Source organism: Hyperolius riggenbachi, chromosome 8 (assembly GCF_040937935.1).
Source record: "Hyperolius riggenbachi isolate aHypRig1 chromosome 8, aHypRig1.pri, whole genome shotgun sequence".
In the NCBI taxonomy this organism is placed as follows: domain Eukaryota; kingdom Metazoa; phylum Chordata; class Amphibia; order Anura; family Hyperoliidae; genus Hyperolius; species Hyperolius riggenbachi.
In genome coordinates, this window is record NC_090653.1 from 283434160 (window position 1) to 283449730 (window position 15571).

Here is a 15571-nt window from a genome sequence, read left to right on the forward strand (position 1 = left end):
GAGATCATAGAATGTGGCAGGTGAGCCCCTTGGCACCCACTAGGCCCCAGTCATCTGCCTAGGTTGCCTGGTGGATAATCCTGCTCTGGCATGACCTGTGCTATGGAAAAGGGGGATGGGAAAAAGTGTTGGTGGAGATAAACAGTATATTCTATACTGCGGAAAAGGGATTGGGGTGGATGACCAGCATGTTCTGACCTGTGTACAGTTCTTATCTCACATGAGTAAAGTCCAGACTGTACCTGCTGACTAACACACAACATAAAGCTGACCCCCGTCCAGCATTGCGATCAGTTTATATCTCTCCTCTCCCCATCCCTGATCCGCTTCTACAATGATTGCTGTACAATCTGCTCTTATCTTCCTGCTCTGCGGAATCGCCCAATGCCAGGAGGAGCGAATGTAAGTAACACGTGTGTGTGTGTACATATGCTTGCATGTGTGTATCCATGTCTTGTGTGTATTGTGTGTGCAGATGTGTACAATGTACATGCATGTTTTTGTATGTACAGTGAATATATGTTTAGCATGGATGGCCGGCGCTGCCATTGAGGCAAAGGGGGCAATTTCCCCAGGGCACTGACCGCTCCAGGGCCACCCGCACCACCAGACCCCCCCAGGTGCCCCCCCCCCCCCCGACTGCTCCCATGGCCCTTGGCATGTTAGTTCTGCACTGAAATATCTCACCTGTCCCGGCTGCCGCTCCATCCCTGTAGAGCTATCAGCCGCACATTGGAATCAAATTAATTCCGAAAACTTCTCATAAATGACTTATTTTTCACCAAAGTTATAAAAATATAACCTTTCAGCACATTTACAAGCACAATAATCACTCAAAGTAAGTTGTTCCTGATTAACTTCATTTCAGTATTACTTTTCTTACCTTAATTATACAGTATTATCTTGTTATAATGAACTTGGGTTTAGTAAATATTTGTGTATAGTAAACTACCTCTCCAGTCTCCAATCTCCATTGCAAGTTTACAGGAACAGCGGTGCATGTGTCATATATCAGTGTGAAACCCCTGGTCAGCTTCTCTCCTTAGGCACATGCTGCAAATCCCACCCACGGAGGTATCGAAGCCACTCACAGGAAGCGAGTGGCTGCCTCTATTCAGTGACGGCTGCAACTTTTAGGGAGCCCTGGATACTGTACTAGTCCAGCCAGGGCCGGCCCTAGGTTTCACAGCGCCCTGAGCGTAACCTGATTTTGTGCCCCCCCCAGAGGCGTATCTAGAGGGGTGCAGCCGTGCAGGCATGGCTCATGCCATGGGCGCCACAGCACCATGCCAGCTCCTGTGCTGCACCGCCATACCCGCTCCCATGCCTCTCTATCACTCAGACAAGACCTTAAATCAGATTAATTCTGTTATCTGAGGAACATGGCTACTTAACTTATGAATGTAGGGCGCACTTGGCTTAGTGTTAGAAAAGAGCACAGAGAGGAAATAAGAAGAGATATTTCCAAAAAAGTAACTTCAGTAATATCCCGAGCCAAAAACCACAGGCAACCACAACACATGCACACAAGAAAGGATGCTGTTTTTTTGAAGGGAAAGGGGGTTTCTGACCAGAAGGGGGGGGGGGCAATTTCAGTGTTTGCCATAGGCTCTGCATTACCCAGATACAACCCTGCCCCCCCCCCATCCTCTTTGCCATGCGCGCACACACACACGCCCATAAGCAATTCATCTTTTCTCCTGAGTTACCTCCTAGGACAGTGGTTCCCAACCTTTTTGACATTGTACATCACACCAAATGCTCAGATCTCTGTGACACATCACATATGTATAATAGAAAAATACTAATAACCACGAATGGATGGAAAGAGTGAATTATCCTGAATACACTTAAAAATGAAGGCTAGAAACTTTCAGGAATATTAATAAAATCAGTTGGACAGTTGGTGCACCCCTTCCCCCATTTGGAATGATAGCAGAGCACTGACAAGTTTCACCACACGTTATAGCCACAGTCCCTCCCCCCAAAAAATGCCCTCAGACTCAGTATAGGTAGGTAGCCAGGTATAGGTGCCCCCAGTATAGGATCTCATGTGTAGGTGCCCTCAATATAGGTAGCCAAGCATAGGTGCCCCAGTACAGGAAGTCAGGTGTAGGTCTTCCCCCATAGATAGTTAGACGTCAGTGCCTCCAGTATAAGTAGCCAGGTGTAGGTGCCCCAGTATAGCTAACCAGCTATAGGCGCCCCCTTGGAAGCCGGCGCCCTGAGCGACCGCTCGGGTCGCTCAGGTCAAAGGCCGGCTATGAGTCCAGCCTGGCTATGCAGCCCTAAGGTACACTTAACCTTGTAGTCCATCAAATGTGCTTGTACTGTACCTCCGATGGGAGGACAGAGCTGGTCCTGTGCAGCAGAGAATGTACCAAGGCATGCTGGGCCATTTCTAGAACAAGGTGGGAGGACAGAGTTGCTCCTGTGCAGCAGAGAAAGTACCAGGGCATGCTGGGACATTTCTAGGACAAGTTGGGAGGACAGAGTTGCTCCTGTGCAGCAGAGAATGTACCAGGGCATGCTGGGCCATTTCTAGGACAATTTCTGATCTAGTAAACTTCTGATATAGTAAACCACTTTCCCCAGTCCCTTGAAGTTTACTATAACGAGGTTATACTGTATTATTTTTCTCCTCTTTGGGAACTTAAAAATGTAACATAGATAAGGTGGAACCAGATAAAAACAGGTTAAAAAGCTTTGTGAATCATACCCAATGTGTTTGGAATCAGCAGGTAAATCATTTTCATTTCTCTCCAGCTATCACATGCGGGGGCCCAGAAGCTGGACGGTGGGGGTGCTGGAGACAGTCACTGTTGAGGCTGTTGGACATGAAGAGAGTTTCCCAGTTCAGCTCTCGCTGCTCAGTTATCCAGATAAGAAGGTGACCTACGACTCCCAGCAGCTCCAGCTGTCCTCCAGTAACCGGCATCGGGGATCCACCAGCCTGCTAGTGAGTTAGAATGACCTTCAAAATCTGCTAAGCAGAAATTTACTTGGAATATCTCATTTGTGCAAACATGCTATAAAAATGAAACTACTTATACAAATGTTGTAACTTTTAGGTGGAAAAATGTCCCTTTCTCACTATTTTAGCTAGTTCCAATCACAAAATCTCATTTGCCGCACAGAGCTCTGTTATTATTGGCAGTAACTTGTGAGTGACCCGGAGGGTCCCGTTCCTGACCTCTGCCCCCTTCTGCAGAGTAGTGCAGAGGGAGAGAAGCATCACCACATATTTACCTGCTTCAGCATAGGCATGAGAAAATCCACCACTGGCAAGTTGGCAATATTTTGTATCAAACGTCCAATCGCGAGATTCTCACAAATCAGGTTTTGTGAAATCAGCATTATAATGGTCTTATGTGTCTGCATGGTAGTCAGCCATTTTTTGAGGGGGGGGGGGGGGGGCAATTAACCAGGGCCAGTTCTAGACTTCTTGCTGCCTTAGACAAACTTTTGAGGATGAGCCCCCCCCCCCACCCTCAAATTTGGACTGATTGCACAGCACCCGAAAATGTTCACCTTTAGTATAGGTAGCCAGGTATAGGCGCCCCCTGTATAGGGTAGCCAGGTATAGTTGTCCCCAGTATAGGTAGCCAGTATAGTTGCCCCAGTATAGGTAGTATAGTTGTCCCAGTATAGGTAGTTAGTGTAGTTGCCCCAGTATAGGTAGTATACGTTTCCCAGTATAGGTTAGCGATGTAGGTTCCCCTGACCCCCTCCCTCCCCGGCTGCCACTTACCTTCTTAAAAAGCAGTGTCCGCCTCCTGCAGCAGCACAGGCTCGCTGGGCCCACCTTACCTGTCCTGCTTGTAGTAGATATCAGATGCGTGTGACCCGCCACGGCTCTGATAGCAGCGCATATACGGGAAGTGAACACCAAGATTGCCAAATTTTACACCAGCGCCCTGTGCTCTTCACAGATGAACGCAGGTTCATACTGAGCACGTGAGAGACGTGTCAGAGTCTGGAAACGCCCTGGAGAATGTTCTGCTGCCTACAACATCCTCCATCATGACCAGTTTGGCAGCGGGGGGGGGGGGGGGGCATTTCTTTGGGGGGCCACAGGCCTCAATGTACTTGCCTGAGGTAGTCTGACTGCCATTAGGTACTGAGATGAGATCCTCAGACCCCTTGTGAGACCAAACGCTGGTGTGGTTGGCCCTCCTAATGCAAGACAATGCTAGACCTCATAAGGCTGGAGTGTGTCAGCAGTTCCTGCAAGACGAAGGCATTGATGCTATGGCGGACTGGCACGCCCATTTCCCGGGGTCCGTTAAAAATGGCGCCAGTTATCGTAGTTAAAAAACGGCGCCCCATAGAGAACCATTATCACTAGTTATTTTTCGTTTTTGACAGATAAAAAATGGCGCCGGCTTTAAAAACGATATTTATCGTTTATATTTATATTTGTATTGCTCCCAAACGATATTTATCGTTTTAACCCCTGCTTTGCTGCCGTTTGGAAAATATCTGCCCGCCGGCTTTAATGTTTAATAGCAAAGCCCCCTTAAAAGCTAAAAACACCAAATTTGCAGGGAATGTTAAGAAGAATATTGTGAACAAGAGGAAAAAAAAATCTTTCAAAAAGACCTTATAGTTTTTGAGAAAATCGATTTTGAATATTCTTCTTCTGACCGTGGGAAAATTAAACGCCCGCCGACTTTAGCGGTTAATAGCAAAGCCCCTTTAAATGCCAGAAACACCAAATGTGTAGGGAATGTTAAGAAAAATAGTGGGAACACGAAGAAAAAAAATTGTTCAAAAAGACCTTATAGTTTTTGAGAAAATCGATTTTAAATCTTCAAAGGAAATGTATCCATTTAAATCGCGTACTGACATTTCGTGGAAACTTTTCCCGCCGACTTTAGCAGTTAATAGCAAAGTCCCCTTAAATCCTAGCAACACCAAATTTGCAGGATATGTTAAAAAGATACTGGGAAACAATATTTAAAAAAAAAAATTGAAAAATTTTATTATTTTTTTTTTAAAATTAAATTTTTTGGGTTATGTTCAGAGTGTGGGAAAAGTTTTGAAAAAAATGACGTGGGGTCCCCCCTCCCGAGCCTCTGTAACCCCTTGTCTCCCATGCAGGCTGGGATAGCCAGAATGCGGAGCCCCGGCCGACTGGGGCTTCGCACCCTGAGCTATACCAGCCCGCATGGTCCATGGTATGGGGGGGCTTCGGGGGGGAGGGGCGGCCAAGCCTTCCCCTCCCCCCCCCCGGAGCCCTTGTCCAATCCATGGACAAGGGGCTCTTCCCCACCTCCTGTGCCCCAGGAGGAGGTGGGGGCGACGACTCCCTGGGGGGGGGGTTCATGGTGGCATCTGGGAGTCCCCTTTAAGAAGGGGAACCCAGATGCCTGCCCCCCCTCCCAGGAGAAATGAGTATAGGGGTGCAGGAGTACCCCTTACCCATTTCCATAAAGGGTTAAATGAAATAAAAACACAACCACGAGAAAAGTCCTTTAATGTTCTAAATTAACCAGAAATACTTACCTGTACCTTTAAGAAAAAAATCCCACGTCAATCAGGTCCCACGACAGTATCCTCTATCTTGCGACCGTCTGTTACATGTTGATTGAAGATCTCCGCCGCCCCGACGCCACACACGCCGCCTCCGCCACCGCACTGCTCTTAGCTATACTTAGTATAGCTAAGAGCAAAAAGCATCTTTAAATTTTAGCTCCAATGGTCCCCATTGGTTCCTTAACAGACCAATGGGGATCAGGAGGATCCCCATTGGTCGATAAGGAACCAATGGGGAGCCTTGGAGCCAAAATTTAAAGATGCTTTTTGTTCTCAGCTATACTTAGTATAGCTGAGAGTTGCGTCTATGCATCTATACAGACGCATTAGCGCTAGCTGCCGCTGCCCTCCCTGCCTCCCCCCACCTGTCACCCTCACCCATGCTGGCACCCATGGGTGCATTGGGTGCCAGCATGGGTGAGGGTGACAGGTGGGGGGAGGCAGGGAGGGCAGCGGCAGCTAGCGCTAATGCGTCTGTATAGACGCATAGACGCAACTCTCAGCTATACTTAGTATAGCTGAGAGCAGTGCGGCGGAGACGGCGTGTGTGGCGTCGGGGCGGCGGAGATCTTCAATCAACATGTATCAGAAGATCGCAAGATAGAGGATACTGTCGTGGGACCTGATTGCCGTGGGATTTTTTTCTTAAAGGTACAGGTAAGTATTTCTGGTTAATTTAGAACATTAAAGGACTTTTCTCGTGGTTGTGTTTTTATTTCATTTAACCCTTTATGGAAATGGGTAAGGGGTACTCCTGCACCCCTATACTCATTTCTCCTGGGAGGGGGGGCAGGCATCTGGGTTCCCCTTCTTAAAGGGGACTCCCAGATGCCACCATGAACCCCCCCCAGGGAGTCGTCGCCCCCACCTCCTCCTGGGGCACCGGAGGTGGGGAAGAGCCCCTTGTCCATGGATTGGACAAGGGCTCCGGGGGGGAGGGGAAGGCTTGGCCGCCCCTCCCCCCCGAAGCCCCCCCATACCATGGACCATGCGGGCTGGTATAGCTCAGGGTGCGAAGCCCCAGTCGGCCGGGGCTCCGCATTCTGGCTATCCCAGCCTGCATGGGAGACAAGGGGTTACAGAGGCTCGGGAGGGGGGACCCCACGGCCTTTTTTTTCAAAACTTTTCCCACACTCTGAACATAACCCAAAAAATTTAATTTAAAAAAAAAATAAATAAAATTTTTCAATTTTTTTTTTTAAAATATTGTTTCCCAGTATCTTTTTAACATATCCTGCAAATTTGGTGTTGCTAGGATTTAAGGGGACTTTGCTATTAACTGCTAAAGTCGGCGGGAAAAGTTTCCACGAAATGTCAGTACGCGATTTAAATGGATACATTTCCTTTGAAGATTTAAAATCGATTTTCTCAAAAACTATAAGGTCTTTTTGAACAATTTTTTTTCTTCGTGTTCCCACTATTTTTCTTAACATTCCCTACACATTTGGTGTTTCTGGCATTTAAAGGGGCTTTGCTATTAACCGCTAAAGTCGGCGGGCGTTTAATTTTCCCACGGTCAGAAGAAGAATATTTAAAATCGATTTTCTCAAAAACTATAAGGTCTTTTTGAAAGATTTTTTTTCCTCTTGTTCACAATATTCTTCTTAACATTCCCTGCAAATTTGGTGTTTTTAGCTTTTAAGGGGGCTTTGCTATTAAACATTAAAGCCGGCGGGCAGATATTTTCCAAACTGCAGCAAAGCAGGGGTTAAAACGATAAATATCGTTCAGGCAGGAGAAAAAAAAAAAGTTTTAAAACGATAATTTTCGTTTTTAAAGGTCTGCACTATTTTAACCTTTAAAACGATAAATATCGTTTTAAACATATATCGGGCAGAAGGGGGCGCCATTTTTTGGCCGCCGCCATTTTTAACTAGACGCCCATTTCCCAGGCCTGAATCCAACTGAGCATCACGTCTCGCGTCATCCACCAACGCCACGTTGCACTACAGACTGTCCAAGAGTTGGTGGATGCGTTAGTCCAGGTCTGGGAAGAGATCCCTCAGGAGACCATCTGCAACCTCATCAGGAGCATGCCCAGGTGTTGTAGGGAGGTCATACAGGCATATGGAGGCCACACAAACTAATGAACCTCATTCTGTCTTGTTTTAAGGACATTACATCAAAGTTGGAGCAGTCTGTAGTGTGTTTTTCCACTTTAATTTTGAGTGTGACTCCAAATCCAAAACCTCCGTGGGTTGATAAATTTGATTTCCATTGATCATTTTTGTGTGGTTTTGCTGTCAGCACATTCAACTATGTAAAGAACGAAGTATTTAATAAGAATATTTCATTCATTCAGATCTAGGATGTCTTATTTTTGTGTTCCCTTTATTTTTTTTTCTGAGCAGTGTATAAAAAAGAAAGACTGAGTGAGAAACCCCTCCCATCCTTCCCTTTATAAAGCCCTGTGATGTGATACAGTGCGATGCGAAAGTTTGGGCCACCTTGTTAATCATCGTGATTTTCCTGTATAAATCGTTGGTTGTTACGATAAAAAAAGTCAGTTAAATATGTCATATAGGAGACACACACAGTGATATTTGAGAAGTGAAATGAAGTTTATTGGATTTACAGAAAGTGTAATAATTGTTTAAATACAATTAGGCAGGTGCATACATTTGGGCACTGTTGTCATTTTATTGGTTCCAAAACCTTTAGAACTAATTATTGGAACTCAAATTGGCTTGGTAAGCTCAGTGACCCCTGACCTACATACACAGGTGAATCCAATTATGAGAAAGAGTATTTAAGGGGGTCATTTGTAAGTTTCCCCTTCTCTTTAAATTTTCTCTGAAGAGTAGCAACATGGGGGGTCTCAAAACAACTCTCAAATGACCTGAAGACAAAGATTGTTCACCATCATGGTTTAGGGGAAGGATACAGAAAGCTGTCACAGAGATTTCAGCTGTCTGTTTCCACACTTAGTAACATATTGAGGAAATGGAAGACCACAGGCTCAGTTCAAGTTAAGGCTCGAAGTGGCAGACCAAGTAAAATTTCGGATAGACAGAAGTGACGAATGGTGAGAACAGTCAGAGTTAACCTACAGACCAGCACCAAAGACCTACAACATCATCTTGCTGCAGATGGAGTCACTGTGCATCGTTCAACCATTCAGCGCACTTTACAAAAGGAGATGCTGTATGCGAGAGTGATGCAGAGGAAGCCCACAGCACAAACAGCCACTTGAGGTATGCTAAAGCATATTTGGACAAGCCAGCTTCATTTTGGAATAAGGTGCTGTGGACTGATGAGTTATTTGGGCATAACAAGGGGTGTTATGCATGGAGGAAAACGACCACAGGATTCCAAGAAAAACACTTGCCACCTACATTAAAATATGGTGGTGGTTCCATCTTGCTGTGGGGCTGTGTGGCCAGTGCAGGGACTGGGAATCTTGTCAAAGTTGGGAGATGCATAGATTCCACTCAGTATCAGCAGATTCTGGAGACCAATGTCCAGGAATCAGTGACAAAGCTGAAGCTGTGCAGAGGCTGGATCTTTCAACAAGACAACGACCCTAAACACTGCTCAAAATCCACTAAGGTATTCATGCAGAGGAACAAGTACAACATTTTGGAATGGCCATCTCAGACCCCAGACCTGAATATAATTGAAAATCTGTGGTGTGAGTTAAGGAGAACTGTCCATGCTTGGAAGCCATCAATCCTGAATGAACTAGAGATGTTTTGTAAGGAGGAATGGTCCAAAATACCTTCAGCCAGAATCCAGAATCTCATTGGAACCTACAGGAAGCGTTTAGAGCCTGTAATTTCTGCAAACTAAGGATCTACTAAATATTGATTTCATTTCTTTTTTTGTGGTGCCCAAATTTATACACCTGCCTAATTTTGTTTAAACAATTATTGCACACTTTCTGTAAATCCAATAAACTTCATTTCACTTCTCAAATATCACAGTGTGTGTCTCCTATATGCAGGGGCGTAGCAATAGGGGTTGCAGAGGTTGCGACCGCATCGGGGCCCTTGGGCCAGAGGGGCCCCAAAGGGCCTTCCCTCAACTACAGTATGAGCTCTCTATTGGTCCTGTGCTGGTAACAATCACTTCTATAGATACTTTGAATAGTGGGAATCATTAACAAACTGTTCCCCATCCCCTTCTTACACCTCTGACACTGTACTTGCTATTGGCAGGTTTTGGTGCACTGTATCACTTGTTATGTATATAGTGCTTGGGGGGGCCCCATTGTAAAACTTGCATCGGGGCCCACAGCTCCTTAGCTACGCCACTGCCTATATGATATATTTAACTGACATTTTTTATCGTAACAACCAACAATTTATATAGGTTCCCCCAGTATAGGTTAGCCAGGTAGTTTCTCCCAGTATAGGTTAGCCAGGTAAGTGCCTCTGCCTGAGGAATCGGCATCACCTGGCGTCATGGACGGGACGGCCCTGCGTCTGTGTACGTAGATCTTTACAGTGGATAGGAAGCCCGATGATATGTTTTTGGCAACCCTGAATCATTTTTTTTGTGCTGCAGATTTCCCCAGAAGATTTCCCCAGCAGAGATGAAGATGAGCAGTTTGTATATTTGGTGACTGAATTTGACGGTTTCATCAAGGAGGAGAAATTACCTGTAACAGATCAGCACAGATCTCTTCTTACTCCGAAAACTAAACAAGGTTAATAAAACCGTTAGGGTTATTCCTTAAGGGGACACTGTCGATTAACATGTTTTTTTTTTTAACCTGGGATTGAAAGAGTTCCTGAAGTGTTGATAAATAATGATGTATACATTTCATTTGCTTATCTTTTTTGTTTACTGTATCAAATTCCTTTCACTCTTAACTGACAGCAAGTCTGTCCAAATGTGATGGCCCAGTAAACCATGAGGGGAGGGGGAATTCCCTCACAATATATCTGTTAACTCTGTGTGTAAGAAAACTCTCACTGGCAGCTGCCTGTGTCCTGTGTCTTTGACTTGATAATGGTAGAGCCTACCTCCCCTTACCCACCCAAATACCCCCTTCATCATTCCCCACTCCACTTAAACCTTATAAATAATCGACACGGACTACTAGGCATTGGATTAATTTAAGGCCATAGCAGCCCCTTCTTTATTTAGCCTATTAACAATTTTTCCAAAGACAAATAGATAACCATAACATAACCAACAACGATATCCACCAAGAGCTGGGGTAAAAGGGGTCCGGAGGCACTGAAACTCGAAATCCAAACACCCGTGTGACATGCAGCCTTGAACCGGCCCCCAGCCGCGTAGCTCGGCTCGGGGACAGCTGCATGCCCCAAAGTCGTCTCTCACTTGATTCCCTTTAACGCACCTGCTTTTGTCCCGTGACAGATCTCCTTCCCAAGGCACTGACCTCCGGAGCCCCCCTTTTTACCCCTCCGGCTGCAATGACAAAAACAATGACATACCACACAAACACAATCAACATAAAGGGAGGGAGGGAGGGAGCTTCTTCACCTACGCTGCTCTAGCCGGAAGTGCCCGCCCCCTGACGTCCGCCTCCTGCCCGGGAAAACTTGGGACTCCCTCTTCCTTCGCCGCCCGCCCCCTTCCTATTCTACTGCCTGCTAAACCACCCCCACCAACCCAATTAACCCTACGCTAACCGGGGAGACGGCTACCCCATCATGCCCGGGCCCTCCGCACTTCGCTGGCTATGGCTACAGGCCCTATCTTGATAATGGTAGAGCCTACCACCCCTTACCCACCCAAATGCCCCCCTTCATCATTCCCCACTCCACTTAAACCTTATAAATAATCGACACGGACTACTAGGCATTGGATTAATTTAAGGCCATAGCAGCCCCTTCTTTATTTAGCCTATTAACAATTTTTCCAAAGACAAATAGATAACCATAACATAACCAACAACGATATCCACCAAGAGCTGGGGTAAAAGGGGTCCGGAGGCACTGAAACTCGAAATCCAAACACCCGTGTGACATGCAGCCTTGAACCGGCCCCCAGCCGCGTAGCTCGGCTCGGGGACAGCTGCATGCCCCAAAGTCGTCTCTCTCTTGATTCCCTTTAACGCACCTGCTTTTGTCCCGTGACAGATCTCCTTCCCAAGGCACTGACCTCCGGAGCCCCCCTTTTTACCCCTCCACCACGACAAGGGCGTGACCCCTTATGCCCTTGAGGCCCCCAACCTCAGAGCTCTCTGGATCCCATCTTCGATGCCCAGGGCCCATAAGTCCATCCCTATATCATTAAGATGAACCCCGTCTCTCCTCAAGAACAGTCCGATCTCTTCCTCTAATTCAAAGTGACGTATGGCCAACCCTCCATTCCTAATAAAGAACCTAGCCACCTCCTTATTTAGCTTAATTCTGGCCTTATTGATTTTTTGAACCGAATTCGCTAGCCTCCAGTAATCCCGGGCCACTATATCTGACCACACCACGATGGTTTCTGAAAAAGAACGGACTCTCAAAAAGTCGAACTTAATCTCCTTTATGACCAATCTGGTGGACCTAGCGGCCAGATCGTTGCCCCCAACATGCAAGATGAGGATATCCGGGGCCCTATCCATGCGCGCTAACTTATGCAGCTCCGGCAAAAGGCTGGGCCACACCATCCCAGGGAAACCTATCCACCGGATACGCACCTGATCCCTGGGGAAGCCGAGCTGCCGGCCTTCAGGCCTGACATCGGCCCTTCTTGCTCCTCTGCTGACATAGGAGTGCCCCACGATCCAGACCACAACCTGCGGACCTGAAACAAAAGAAACAAAAACTGACAACAATTGCCCCGAAACCACTACCACCCTAGATTAGATGGGGTCTAATATAAGACCTATACCGAGCTGACTCCCAACGTCCAATCTGCTTTATAACCCCCTCACTCAACCCCCACCTTGACGCCTCAGTAGCTGCCCCGATACGGAAGGAGTGGGAGGCAAACTCCAGGAAGGGGAGGCCGAGCCGACCCAAACATTTCCGAAATACCGCGGTGAACTGAAAACGGGACATCGCCGTGCCGTCCAAATGGACCAGAAATACCGGCGCCTGCGAGGGGCGTACCGACATAAACCTCTGCACGTTTAACAGAGGGCATAATTGGCCGCCAATTTGGAACAGAGTAATGGTCCGGCCCCTGCCCCGTTGGTCGGTTTTTGAACGTGGTAAATAAATGACCACCGTATCAACAAGGACCTTAACATGTTCCGCCAAGATGCCTCCCACTCCCAATTTATTCCTGCTCACTAATTCCCCGATTCGAAAAGCACCAAAAAAGGCTAGCACAAATGCGGTCAGAAATAGGCCGCACTCATAGCTTGAGGAACATAAGCCTGGCAGCACCTCCGCCAGCCTGCCCAACAATTCAAACGTGACCGGGCGTCTAGCCTCCCTGCGAATTGCTCCCACCCGGTACCCCTTTATTGCCTGTCTCACCCGAAAATCTTTAGTGACATCTAATAACCCCCTAACCTTAAACCAGAAGGCCAAAGCTGACAATTTTTTGACCACCGCTGACGCCGAAATGCCCTCCACAAAATTGGTACCCAGGAAATATAACAACAAACGCAGTCGCTCCTCATCTGACGCGCAGCCGCCCACTTGCACCATCAAAACGTCCCACGCGTTCCATACCAGCGTGTACGCTGCCGTAGACGACTCGGACAAGGATCTCCCGATCATACAGGATACCGCTCGAAAGGAATCTTCCACGCCGCTGACGGGCAAGGAACCCCACGTTCTTCCGCCGTGGGAACCGCCGCCCGGAATCTGTCCCACTGGAATCGAGAAAGTGCGTCAGCGACCACGTTATCAACCCCTGGCAGATGTACAGCAAACAAATAAATATTAAAACGTAGGCAGTCCAAAACCAATTGCCTCATCAGACTTATCACAGGGGGAGAGGACGCCGAACAGCTGTTGATCGCCAAGACCACCCCCATGTTGTCACAGTTGATCTTGACTCGCCTATTGGCAAGCTGCCGTCCCCAAATCTGAACCGCCACCACTATGGGGAACAGTTCCAACAAAACCAGATTGGAAGTATATCCCGCCTCTACCCAGGACCTGTCCCAAGGAACCGCACACCATCGACCCGCGAAAAAGGCACCGAAACCATGTGCGCCCGACGCATCCGTGAACAGCTCCAACTCCGAGTTACTCACCGTTTCCTGCATCCACAGCGACTTGCAATTGAAATCTGCCAAGAAAATCAGCCACACCTGCAGGTCCGCCTTAAGATCCGCTGTTAAACGAATACGGTGATGCGGCGCTGATATTCCCGCGGTCGCCATGGCCAGACGCCTGCAGAAGATCCGCCCCATGGGCATTATTCTGCAGGCGAAATTTAACTTACCTAGCATGGACTGTATCTCCCGCAAAGTCATTTTCTTGCTACGAATCGCGGCCAAAATGGTATCCTTTAAGTTCTCCACCTTGTCAGTCGGCAAACTACATTCCATAGCAACGGTGTCTATGGTAATGCCTAAGAATTTTAGCGACGTGACCGGGCCCTCCGTCTTATCTTCCGCGAGTGGGACCCCAAAGCGTTCGCACACGTGCCTCATGCTGGCCAACGCATATGCACAATCAGGGGAACTTGCTGCTCCCATAAACAAAAAATCGTCGAGATAATGGATAATTGATGACACGCTCGACATATCCTTTACGACCCACTCCAAAAACGTGCTAAACCGCTCAAAATACGCGCAAGAAATGGAGCACCCCATGGGTAGGCACCGGTCCACGAAATACTCACCTTTCCAAAAACAACCCAACAAACGAAAACTGGAAGGGTGAACGGGCAGCAGCCTAAAAGCCGATTCGATATCGGTTTTTGCCAACCACGACCCTTGTCCCAAACGCCTGACCCAGCACAGAGCCGCGTCGAATGAAGTGTACACCACTGACTTATCATCACCTAACAAACCATCGTTAACCGACGAACCCCGAGGAAACGACAAATGGTGTATCAAACGAAAAGACCCCGGTTCTTTTTTAGGAACCACGCCCAACGGGGATACAATTAAATCAACTAAGGGCCGAGAAGTGAACGGACCAGCCAGACGACCCGCCGCCACTTCCTTCGCAAGCTTCATATCCACGACACCTGGGAACTCATAGGCAGACTTCAAATTCCGAAAGGGGGGCTCCGACCGTAACAAACAACTGCTTGGGATCCGGAAACCCTCCTCGAAACCTGCCCTCAAAAATTCGGCCACCTCCCGCTCAGGATACCTGTTTAGGAAGCGCGCCATCTCTACCCCCTTCACCGGCGTCGTCCCTCTTACGCGTAGAATCCCCAGACTTTGCCCTTCGCTGTTTATAACACCTGGAAGCCGCATGTGAGCCTCCGCAATTGGAGCACTCGTGCTTAAAGCGGCAGGACTGACCGAAACGACAGGATCCGTCGTTATATTGCCAGCAGATGCCCTTTCCTCGGGTAGCCAGCTGGCCAGCCGGGGCCGACCCGCCGGCAACCGCGGGAAAGGACTGAGTGGTTCTGGCTGGGATCATCAGCCGCATCCACAAGGTAATATCCTTGTGATCCCAACGGATCACAGGCCTTACCGCCTTCTCCTGCCTGAACTGCTCGTCATACCGCAGCCAAGCGTTCCCGCCATACGACCGATGAGCCTCCCCGATCGAGTCCATGTAACCGAACAGCGCCGAGCAATGCTCGGGCTGTTTTTCCCCAATCACGCTTGCCATGATTGAAAAGGCCTGGAACCAGTTCTGGAATGTGCGGGGAATCAACCTATAACGCCTTTCCTCCTCCCTCTTTTTTTCGTCCGGCTTGCCCTTATCTAAATTAAATTTTTCCAGCTGAAGGAGCGAAAATATCTCGATATATTCGCCCTTCCAGATTCTTTCTTTCACTTCTTGCTTCAAGTGGGAACCTAGAAGGCCATTGAAGCAAACGTAAAGCTCCGCGTGTGATGCATCAGCTAACCGCACCTGGCCCGCCCCACTAGATAAGGAAGAATCGCCCCCTGTACCCTCAGTCTGCACCGCCACCTCCGACTGCACACTAACCAAGCCTGGTATAATAGGTTGGGCCACCTGAACCACCCCCTGCG

General features: G+C 47.9%; 1 protein-coding gene across 1 annotated transcript in view; it reads left to right on the top strand.

The window, feature by feature from the left end:
* The first annotated feature begins 289 nt into the window (after window positions 1-289).
* LOC137528587 (uncharacterized) overlaps window positions 290-15571 on the top strand; it is a 122359-nt gene continuing 107077 nt past the window's right edge. Inside the window, exons 1-3 of the mRNA XM_068249933.1 lie at window positions 290-402; window positions 2767-2959; window positions 10045-10186. Coding sequence (XP_068106034.1) covers window positions 335-402; window positions 2767-2959; window positions 10045-10186 — 403 coding nt within the window. The 5' untranslated portion in view covers window positions 290-334. The remainder of the gene's footprint in view (window positions 403-2766; window positions 2960-10044; window positions 10187-15571) is intronic.